Below are 12,032 nucleotides of genomic sequence, written 5' to 3' on the forward strand. Positions count from 1 at the left end.
CTACCTCCCTAGTGCTGAGAGATTCAAGTTATGGGATCCCAAGTGTTGGAATCACATTTTTAAAAATTATTTATTTATTTATTTATTAAAGATTTCTGCCTCCTTCCCGCCACCGCCTCCGATTTTCCTCCCCCTCCCCCAATCAAGTCCCCCTCCCTCGTCAGCCCAAAGAGCAATCAGGGTTCCCTGCCCTGTGGGAAGTCCAAGGACCACCCACCTCCATCCAGGTATAGTAAGGTGATCATCCAAACTTCCTAGGCTCCCACAAAGCCAGTACGTGTAGTAGGATCAAAAACCCATTGCCATTGTTCTTGAGTTCTCAGTAGTCCTCATTGTCCGCTATGTTCAGCAAGTCCGGTTTTATCCCATGCTTTTTCAGACCCAGTGGAATCACATTTGTGTTAGCTGTTTCTCTTTTAGACAGGTTCAATCTTGTGTAGCCCATGGTGGCCTTGAACTCACAGAGATTCCTTTATCTCCTGGAATTTAGGTGTGTGACCCTGCTCCCTGACCTCTAGTTCTAGTGGCTTAGCTCTGCACTCAGATCTTCAGGCAAGCTTTTTATTTGTTAAAACACAAACAAAATATCACTACAAATGTATTATAGCAAAAATATACTTTTACAAAATGGCTACCCAAGAACCCAATCTGTGCTGGCAACACAGACTACCTTATGTCTTTTATCCCTGATCGTGTGTGGTGACTGAGACTCATCCCATTGGTGGGTGCTTGACTTCACAATCTGATACAATTAGCTAACCACCCATAGAAGAGGGGCAAGGTTCAGGAAATACGAATCCATGCTAAGTTAACTACCTTAGATTAAAACAAGACAAGGCAAAAATATATCTCTCATATAACTGCTATCATAAACTCTACTTCTGTGAAGTCAACTTTTTAGATACCGTATATTCAGTTTACCTTTTTGTGCGTAGCCCATTTCAGTTAACCCCGTGTCCTCTGTGGTCATCTTCATTATGGAAAATAAAGGAATTTCTGTCCTCTCTCTCTCTCTCTCTCTCTCTCTCTCTCTCTCTCTCTCTCTCTCTCTCTGTGGTTTGATAGTATTACCACATTTTCTTTTTTTATAAGGAAAAAATTGAACTTAAAGACAATTTTAAAAGACTTTTTAAAAGATACTTGCCACTGTCTGTACTAGGGAGGTAGAGAAGAAGAAAATAGGAAGCCATGCTATTTGAGTTAGGCTGCCATGGAAAACTTTTTTAACTTTAAAGTTATTTTTCTTGTTGTTGTCCAGGTGTGTATGGTCAGGAGAGACATTTGTGGCATACCTTGTGCCTGTATGGAAGTCAGCGGACAACTTTGTGAATCTAGTTCTTTCTTTCTACCTTTATGTGAGTTATAGGGAATTGAACTCAGGTTGTCTTAGCTTTATTAATTGAGTCATTTCCTTGGCATGAAGATAGCATTCCTCTGTTGATTGACACGTTGATCCTGTCTCTTGACTATTGTGTAGCCATATGCCATTATGTGGTTCCATAGTAAAGCAGGTCTAATAGATGTTTCTCTAATCTACCAATTTCCTTTCAAGTAAATATACAGGAGTAGAGTTGCTGAGTCATATAGTAGTTCAATTTTTAATGTTATAAAGAATCGCCATCTGTTTGCCATATGTATAAGAGACAATGCCCCTGTTTACATCCTCATGAGTACTCACTTCTTATCTTTCTTATAGTGATTTAAAAGGAGCAAGTTATCTCTTTGTAGTTTCTAATTATATTTCTCCAATGTTAGTGATGTTGAGGATCTTGCCATTTTTATGTTTTCTAAAGGTATCTATGCATCTCTTTTGCCTTTTTTTAATGAGCTGTATTGTTTTCTTGCTGTTTAGTTCATAGGTATTTTTGGATATTAGCTCTTGTCAGATTATCATTGAGAATTTTCTCTCTTTTTTAAGAGTTACTTTGCTCTTTTGTTTATTTGCTATAATTCAGAGATTGTTATTGTCTGAGATAATCCTGTCTGTCTGATTTTGCTTCTGTTGCCAGAGCTTTTGAAGTTTTATTTAAAAAAAAAAAAAAAAGCCCAAAAGCAAAAATTCTTTTCCCAACCCAATATCATGAAGGCACCTCCAGTAGATTTTTAGTCTCCCTTCCCAAAGTAGTTTCTTAGTTTTGTTTTGTTCTTTTCCCCTTTTTCCTCATCTTTTTTGCGACACCATTTTCCATTGTAGTTCAAGATGGCCTTGAATTCATGGAGACCCATCTGCCTCAGGCTTGTGGTGCAGTTTAGGTGGAAGTTACTCCATCTGTTTCTAGCTTCAGTTCTTTAGTTCATTTTGGATTGACATATACTAGGAGTTAAGGGCTTGCTTTTATTCTTCATATCAACAATCTTGCTACTCATTTTCATACTTTAATAAAAGGCAATACTGTGTTTTGAATCCACTGACTTTTTTTTTTTTAAGAGTTTGAAAATAGTCTGAAGCATCTCTGGTTCCAATCTTCTGAGCTTTTTCTTTTTTCTTTCCTACCACGTTGGGATCCTAAAGACTGGTTGTATGGATGGGAAGTTACACTTTCAACTCCTTGGGCAATTACCTGCTTAACTCATAGTTAAGTTCATTCATAGTCAAACTAGTCACACACACAGTTGTTTTCCATTTTTTCATGAGAATAGAGTTTCACTTTCTTGAAATGTTAGAAAGCATCTTCATTTTTAAAAAGTTTGTCAGAAATTGTCTATATAATTGAGTTTGTCATGCAGGTGTGACTTCTCAAAGGGAATGAGCGTTGTGGAACTGACTCTTAGTAGAAGCTCCATCAGAACTGACTTTCATCTCAGTTTCGTAGTAGCTTTTAAAAATAGTTTTATATTTTTAAATAGTTAGCCTCTCACTCCTTATGCCATCTAACACCAGTAGCTTCCTTCTCTCTGTTGCAGAGAGCAAATCTATCATGTCTGTCTTGCTTCACTAACTTGATCCTATGCTCTTAATAATAGACCTCATCTTCCTTTACTTCTCTTCTTCCCTTGTTCAGTTCTTTACCCTATGGAGGCATCTTTCTGGCCTCAATTTGCTTCTGAAGAGAAGGATGTTAATAATTAAATATCTCCTTGATGAGTAGGCACTTGCTGAGTTCTGATTGACCTCCTTCACCAAGTCTTCATCGTTTTCCAGGACAGTCTCCGTAAGAAGGATAACAGGATTGAAGAGCTGGAAGAAGCACTGAGAGAAAGTGTACAGATAACTGCAGAGCGTGAAATGGTGCTGGCACAAGAGGAATCAGCCAGGACCAGTGCTGAGAAACAGGTCTGCGATTTTATGTAGCTACTAGCAATGCTGCTGGGTAAACACAAGGTAAAACCAGTGTAGGTTAAGGTGAGCTGTGCACACTGACTGCTCATGGGCTTTCAAAACTACTCCATCAAGTATTAGTTCTTAGACTTACATGGTGACTAAAATATAACTGTGCAAGGGTTGGCTCATGTTAACACTGAGATCTCTAAAGTAATAATTTAAGAATGATTCATAGATATTTATGTAGTAAAAAGGCTAACAAAGCATGTGACTGACATAACATGCAATATGTCTGTTTTCTACATGACAGTGTAAAACCCCAGCTTTGGAGGTGAATGAGAGAACACAGATGCTTGTCAGTTAGAAAACAGTTTATTTTTCTTTCATTTTTTATTCAAAGAGCATTTAAGGTTATAAATATGTAATAGCAGATTTGAGCAGTATAGATGTGGTAGCACTCCACTGTCAGATTACCCTGCTCAGCCTTGTGATAACTTGAAAAGTTCTGCTATTGCTGTTCATGGCGTTTGTTTTATATGCATCTGCTTCTCGATAGGTCTCTGTTATGTGTGTTTACGACTCTTTATTAGAAAGAATAAGCAAAGACAGGACTGTAAATGGAAGGAACAGTTTTAGTAAATAAAAACTGTAATCTTAGTTTCCATTTTGAAAATGTGGCTTTAAGATTTAGATCTACCTAGCACAGATACTAAAACATTTAATTTTTGTAACACTCTGCCCCTTGTGTATGTGAGAATAATAAATAGTATCTAGGTGTCTTAGTTTAGGTTTTTATTGCTACAATAAAACACCATAATCAAAGGCAGCTTGGATAAAAAAGCATTTATTTCAGTTCATGTCACAGTCTATCAGTGAGGGAAGTCAGGCCAGAAACCCAAACAGGACAAGAACCTGGAGTGGGACCTGATGCAGAGGCTATGAAGGAGTGCTCCCTATTGGCTTGCTCCACGTGCTTTCTTATAGATCCTCAGAACCACCTGCTCAAGGGTGATACCGCCCATAGTAGTCTGGGCACTTCCACATCAATCAGTAATTAAGAAAATCCACAGAAAGAAAGAAAGAAAAGAAAAGAAAAGAAAGAAAGAAAGAAAGAGAAAGAAAGAAAGAAAGAAAGAAAGAAAGAAAGAAAGAAAGAAAGAAAGAAAGAAAGAAAATGCAAAATGAATAGAAATTTTTTAAAAAATCTACTACAGGCTTGCCTACAGGCAAATCAGACATCTTTTTCTACTGAGGGTCCCTCTTCCCAAATGACCCCAGCTTGTGTCATTTGACTGGATACCAGGTAAACAGAGTTCAGTGATGTAGTAGTGGGAAACTGATGGGCTAACTCCCCTGCTGAGAAGCTGCTGTTGTTGGAAATTAAGGCGAAAGATGGTAAAAAAAAAAAAAGTGCCCAGTTCATGGCAGATATACTATAGTAGGTACCTCATAGAGTCCCTTTATAGCTTTATAGTCATTTAATGACTAAATGATTAAAGAGACGACAATGTCATCTCTTCTTAGGAGTACCTGTTTTATTAGGGTACAATTAGTGAACCTTAGCAATCAAACTGTCTGACTCCCTAGCTAGGGTTATAAGCATGTGCCACCCATTCCTCCCAGCTTTGTTTTTAACCTAGTTCTGGGATGGAGTGCAGACCCCCATGCTCACACTGCAGCCACTTGACTGACTGAACATTCCTCCCAGCCCCTGTCCTCCTCTCTCTTTGTTAGTACCTTCCACCTGCAACTCTTTCCAGCTAATGTGGGGTGCGCCTCACTTAGGACATGTTCCACCTCCATGAACAGAAACTTTATTTACTCCTTAAACATGTGACCCATTCATTACTTGAAATGTGGTTTACCAACTGTAGAGCTTACTCTTCCAACAAGGTACATTTACCAATGATCTGCCAATTCCTGAGATAAGTGCTTTGTTCATGCTGCTATTTCATCACCGAACCAACACATCTGGATAGAAAATGAGCCTCTGTGCTCACTGGTCCTCTCAAAGAAGAGTACAAAATGGTTCCATTTCTTAGAGTCTGAGATTTCTCTTGAAGCAGTGTCCCTGTTCTTACCACTGATCTGGAGGTATCTTACTTCTGTATAACTTCTATGGCCTTTCAGGTCTGACTTTTGTGGCTTTGATAGCAGCAGCCTGTTGGGTAAACAGCAGCATTAAATGAACATTTTAGTGACTTAATTCTATTTCATTAATGAATGATTGGATGGAATTTTATTCTCACCTCTGCCTGCACACTCAAGGACTGTAGTCCTCTACTAACTAGTCATCTTAGGGGTTAGTAGTAATCTTATGATTTTTTTTGCAATAGTTATCAAAGTAGTATTTTAGAATATTTTATTCTGTTTTAGCTGATTTTCTGGTGCATTTATTAAGTACACTATCATCAGAGCAGTAATTACAGTTGTATATTTAAATACTTAGACTACCTATTTATTTATATTTAGTTCTTGATTTTAAAAGATTATACATGTAGGGCTGGAGAGATGGCTCAGAGGTTAAGAGCATTGCCTGCTCTTCCAAAGGTCCTGAGTTCAATTCCCAGCAACCACATGGTGGCTCACAACCATCTGTAATGGGGTCTGGTGCCCTCTTCTGGCCTGCAGGCATACACACAGACAGAATATTGTATACATAATAAATAAATAAATAAATAAATAAATAAATAAATATTTTTTAAAAAGATTATATATGTAAAACATAAATAAATCATAGAAATAATTATCCTTTTTCCTGACTTCAAGGGTGGAAAAATAGGTATCTCAGAGGATGAATGCACAAAATTCTAGCCACCCGTTGGCTTGCTATTTTAGCTAATGGAAGCTAGCATGAAAGTCTCAGGTAACAACTGGTCCTCAGCTGAAACAGTCAATGGTTTGTACAAACATGTATAAATTCAGAAAATTCAGAGCATTATAATGTCATATAATATAGTTTCCCATTGATATGAGAATCTTTTGTAATTTGATTTTATTTTCTTTTAAATTGTACTTCTGACCTTTTTTGGCAACTTTGACATTGGGATCTTCAGTATTTATCTTACCTTTTCCTGACTTAGAAATAGGTTTATAGGGGCTGGAGAAATGACTCAGCAGTTAAGAGCATTGCCTGCTCTTCCAAAGGTCCTGAGTTCAATTCCCAGCAACCACATGGTGGCTCACAACCATCTGTAATGAGGTCTGGTGTCCTCTTCTGGCCTGCAGGCATACACACAGACAGAACATTGTATACATAATAAATAAATAAATATTTTTTAAAAAAGAAATAGGTTTATAATATTTGTAAAACTACTTTCTTTTCTATTGTAAATGATATAAGCTACGTTTAACTTTTAAGAAATTCTTTACATTTATCTATTTATTTATCTATCTATCTATTTATTTATTTATGTGGGGGGGTTGCTTGAGTTCTAATTGATCTTAATAATAAAAACCCAGAACCAGATATCCAGGTAAATACTGAAAAATCAGAAAGATAAAGGAGCAAGCCACAGCCAGCTCTTACCTTGCTAACTCCTCAGCTGAAAGGGAGTAAGCTCCTGTCTTCTCCCCCTTATATCCCTCTCTCCTCCCAGCCATATCACTTCCTGTCTATCTGTATAGACCTCCAGACCTCTGGTTAACTAGTGGCTAGCTAGTTCTGCCCTCTGGTCTTCAGGAAAGCTTTATTTGTTAGAGTACAAACAAGATATTATCACAGGGAGGACCATATATGATAGCATACCTGTGACAGTCATAAGACAAGTTGTGGATGTTAGTTTAATCCCTCCACCATTGTGGGTTTTGGGGATTGAATTCAGGTCGTCATACTTGGCAGCAGGTATTTTTACTATCTGAACTATCCTGTAGCTCCATTTAATCATTTATAGATAGTTATCGATATATTTCTACGACTGTCCCTACCCTTCTGAGTCTCTCTCTTTTTTGGTTTTTTGAGACAGGGTTTCTTTGTAGCTTTGAAGCTTGTCCTGGAACTAGCTCTTGTGGACCACGCTGACCTCGAACTCACAGAGATCCACCTACCTCTGCTTCCTGAGTGCTGAGATTAAAGGCGTGTGCCATCACTGCCTGGCTCCTTCTGGGTCTTAAACTGGGTTTCATGTCTCTAGTGACAAATTATTGAACTGAATAGCTGAGTGGTCTGATAGTATCACTAATGCAAACATGTTTCTTAGTACTATGAAGATCATTATCTGATAGTAAAATCTAGTTGTTTTTGATTACTAGTTAGATTAGGTACTTACTAGACTCTGAAATGAGTCTTGTGGAAATGTATCATCATCTGTTTGATGGTGACAGCTGGCTTCAAAACAAATGCCACGAGAGCCATTTAGCACTTGACAAGGATTTCTGGCCCATTGAAAGTAGTTGTTAAATAGGTGTGCACTACCATAGCAGAGGCCTGTCTGCTCAGACCTCTCTTTTACATCTGAGAAATATTGTAAGAAATGCATTTATTAGTGGAAATTTCTAAAGTATTTTTAATTTAAAACTATAAACTCAGCTAGAGAAAAAATGCCAGTAGAATTGAAAACATTTATATTATTGTAGACTTTTAAAAGTATAAGTAAAAGGGTGGATAAATTGAAGCATACGGTTTAGGATATATATTTGCACGTGTGCATGTTCTTGTGTTTGTGTATGTGCATTCACATATGCATATGAATGCAGGTCAGAAGACCACCTCGGGTATGCTCCCTCGGGTACTATCCACTTTTGTGCTTTTGTGAATTTGTGCATGTTTGTTGTGACCAGAGATCAACATTAGGCATCTTCCCCAGTTACTCTTCACCTCATTTAAAAATATTTATTTTTTATGTGTGTAGGTGTTTTGCCTACATGTGTGTATGTCTGTGTACCATGTGTCTGCAGAAGCCAGATGAAGGTATCTGATCCTCTGGCACTGAAGTTACAGATGGTTTAAGCTGTCATGTGGGTGCTGGGAACAAGAACTCTTTAATTTTTAAGCCCTCTCTCCGGGCTTTTCATTTCATTTGTTTGAGACAAAGTCTCTTGCCGGAAACTCACCCATTTAGTAAGACTGTGTGGCCAATATGCCTCAGGAATCCCTCTGTCCAAGCATGGGAATTACAGACATGCACTGCTATGCCTTGCTTTTTTTGTGGGTGCTGGAGATGAAACTCAGGTTCTCACGCTTTCGTGGCAAACACTTAAATGACTGAACCATCTCCCCAGCCGCATTGGAGACTAGGTCTGTCACTGACCTGAAGCTGTTTAGCTAGGCTAGGCTGGTTGACTGGTGAGCCCCAGCTAACCTCTGTGTCTGTCCCTAGCCATGGTGCCCAGCTGTCTTTTCATGGGTTCTCAAGAGAGTACTGAGTTCTTCCTGCTTGCAAGGCAATCACTTCATCACCTGCTGTTTCCCCGGCCTTCAATATGATTTTTAAAAGCTTTCCTTAGAGTTCTTGTAATTTTCATGTACTAGTGTATGAGATCTACATGCTTACAGTAAGCGTGTCAGACAGCTTAAATGTTACCTCAAGACTAATTTAGACTACTATTTCTCTACATTTAGTAACTGTCCTAAGATTTGTGAGTAAACAAAAAGACTCCCTTCAAATGTTGAGCTTTATTATGGCCAGTGTGTGTGTGTGTGTGTGTGTGTGAGAGAGAGAGAGTCTGCATGCAAGCCTGTGCGCGTGCATGTACTTACTCACGTGATACTTGGGAGCTCCTTTTCTGCATTCTAAGAAATAAAATTCCATTCTTTTGTTCATTTATTTTTCTTTTAGCAAAATAAACTTCTGATAAGGTAAAATGACTTATTTGAAACTATTTTGCATTTTGTTTAAAATCATTTATAAAGTTATCTTGTAACCTTATCTATAAAACTTATTTATAAAACATATTTATAAAGTTATTTTTATATTAAACAACAAAAATGTATCTTAGAGTTTCAATAACATCATTAATAAGAGATACAATACTACCAGCCACCTGGAGGAAAACTAACAAGTGAAAGGACAGCAGCATGGTTTTTTTATTATTTTTTAATATAATTTTTTTTTATTGAAAAAAAAATGTCCGCCTCCTCCCAGCCTCCCATTTCCCTCCCCCTCCCCCCACTCCTCTCCCCCTCCCTTTCCAGTCTGAAGAGCAGTCAGGGTTCCCTGCCCTGTGGAAAGTCCAAAGTCCTCCCTCCTCCATCCTGGTCTAGGAAGGTGAACATCCAAACTGGCTAGGCTCCCACAAAGCCAGAACACGAAGTAGAATCAAAACCCAGTGCCATTGTCCTTGGCTTCTCAGCAGCCCTCATTGTCCGCCATATTCAGAGAGTCCGGTTTTATCCCATGCTTTTTCAGTCACAGTCCAGCTGGCCTTGGTGAGCTCCCAATAGATCAGCCCAACTGTCTCCGTGGGTGGGTGCACCCCTTGTGGTCCTGACTTCTTTGCTCATGTTCTCCCTCCTTCTGCTCCTCATTGGGACATTGGCAGCTCAGTCCGGTGCTCCAGTGTGGGTCTCTGTCTCCAACTCCTTCCATCGCCAGATGAAGGTTCTATGTGATATGCAAGATATTCATCAGTATGGCTATAGGATAGGGTCATTTCAGGTTCCCTATCCTCAGCTGCCCCAGGAACTAACTGGGGATATCACCCTGGGCACCTGGGAGCCCCTCTAGGTCCATGTCTCTTGCCAACCCTAAGATGGCTCCCTTAATTAAGATATGTGCTTCCCTACTCCCCTATCCAGCCTTCCTTTATCCCAATCATCCCGTTTCCCCAAGTTCCCCCCATCCTCCCCTTCTCACTTTTCTCTCCCCATTTCCCCTTACCCCCCTCCCAGCCCACCCCCAAGATCCCAATTTTTTGCCCAGCAATCTTGTCTACTTCCCATAACCAGGAGGATAGCTATATGTTTTTCTTTGGGTTCACCTTCTTATTTAGCTTCTTTAGGATATCAAATTATAGACTCACTGACCTTTATTTATGGCCAGAAACCAATTATGAGTGAGTACATCCCATGTTCATCTTTTTGGGTCTGGGTTACCTCACTCAGGATAGTGTTTTCTATTTCTATCCATTTGCATGCAAAATTCGAGAAGTCATTGTTTTTTACCGCTGAGTAGTACTCTAATGTGTATATATTCCACACTTTCTTCATCCATTCTTCCATTGAAGGACATCTAAGTTGTTTCCAAGTTCTGGCTATTACAAATAATGCTGCTATGAACATAGTTGAACAAATGCCCTTGTCATATGATCGGGCATCTCTTGGGTATATTCCCAAGAGTGGTATTGCTGGGTCCAGGGGTAGGTTGATCCCAAATTTCCTGAGAAACCGCCACACTGCTTTCCAAAGTGGTTGCACAAGTGTGCATTCTCACCAGCAATGGATGAGGGTACCCCTTCCTCCACAGCCTCTCCAGCAAAGGCTATCATTGGTGTTTTTGATTTTAGCCATTCTGACAGGTGTAAGATGATATCTCAAAGTTGTTTTGATTTGCATTTCCCTTATTGCTAAGGAGGTTGAGCATGACCTTAAGTGTCTTTTGGCCATTTGAAGTTCTTCTGTTGAGAATTCTCTGTTCAGATCAGTGCCCCATTTTTTAATTGGGTTAATTAGCATTTTAAAGCAGCATGTTTGTTAAGTATTATAGTATTAGTAACACTAAAGGATAAAACTCCCCAGTAGAAATATTGAGGACATTGTCAAATGGAAACAAATTGTTATGAAAAATACAGAAATTGAAATAGAAATTACATAGAATTTCAACATCGTTAAGCCAATGACATAACCTTTTTAATGTGATGGACTTTTTTCACTGTATATATTATAAATAAATCTGTGAATCTTTAGATTCCTTCACATGATCTTTGGTTTTCTTACTGCTCTTACAGTTTATCTTCACATGAAATATAAAACTTAGATTGTCAAATTTAGCCATTTTGACACTCTCTGTAGCTTTGCCAGTTGGGGTCAGTAGATAGCTGCTAAAGCCCTGGGAAGTAACTGTGCGAGATGGTAGGACCAAAACTGTCAAAAAATCTGGTTGGTTTCTAATTGTAATTTTTTCAAAGTATATATTTAGAATGTTTTTTTGCATTATTATGCTTTCTTTTAAAAGTGTGTTTAAAAATAATATTTGCTTATATAGTCTTGACATTCAAGAATTGATTCTGCCTCCAAACTTAGTCTTGAGTTTTAATTTTACATTGATATTTTATAAAGTTGTAATCAAATGTAAAATTAACTTTCAGTGGACCCAAAGTCAAAGGTTGGCACATCCCAGAATTGTCCCTTAGAGATAAGTGCCACAGCCTGTTGATGTTCTCATGGTAGATGTGTTAAACTTTTGTCTACACTGCTTGAGACCTACTCTACTAGACAGCATCACACTTGGGGGACCTCCAGCATCACACATAATGCTCTGTTTATAGTGAGTGCTTGAGATTTTAGACATCATTCTCTTATCTCCCAGTTACTGATCATGGCAGTAATTGTCTGAGATACAAGGATAAGTGAGTGAGCCCAGGGAATCTGACAGCTTCTCTCTGGCTTCTGGGTGTAGCTGATGTTGTCTTTAGGTACATCATACTGAATGTTTTTAATGGAAGGTATTTTCCTAGTGAAATGTGAACAATATAATTTGTCCTACCCACTAGGTAGTTCTTATATGTGTTATAATCTAAATTTTAGTTTGATAATTATTTCTTTCTCTGTAATAAACTGTTAAAAATTCACCAGAGGCAAGTGTAAAGTGTATTAGTTCAAAAATCAAGCAGT

At 38.5% G+C, this 12,032-nt stretch overlaps 1 protein-coding gene across 13 annotated transcripts in view; it reads left to right on the forward strand.

The window, feature by feature from the left end:
* Nucleotides 1-12,032, forward strand: part of Erc1 (ELKS/RAB6-interacting/CAST family member 1) — a 350,007-nt gene that overhangs the window by 163,898 nt on the left and 174,077 nt on the right. For 7 of the 13 annotated variants that reach the window (XR_012911589.1, XR_012911590.1, XM_075982955.1 and 4 more), the window contains one exon: nt 3,143-3,274. The exons of the other annotated variants lie outside the window; for them this stretch is intronic. Coding sequence is in view for 5 of the 7 variants with exons in the window: in XM_075982955.1 (XP_075839070.1) it covers nt 3,143-3,274 (132 nt within the window). In the remaining 2 variants the exon portion in view is untranslated. The remainder of the gene's footprint in view (nt 1-3,142; nt 3,275-12,032) is intronic. 13 annotated transcript variants of the gene reach the window in all.

Source organism: Microtus pennsylvanicus, chromosome 8 (genome assembly GCF_037038515.1).
Source record: "Microtus pennsylvanicus isolate mMicPen1 chromosome 8, mMicPen1.hap1, whole genome shotgun sequence".
NCBI lineage: Eukaryota > Metazoa > Chordata > Mammalia > Rodentia > Cricetidae > Microtus > Microtus pennsylvanicus.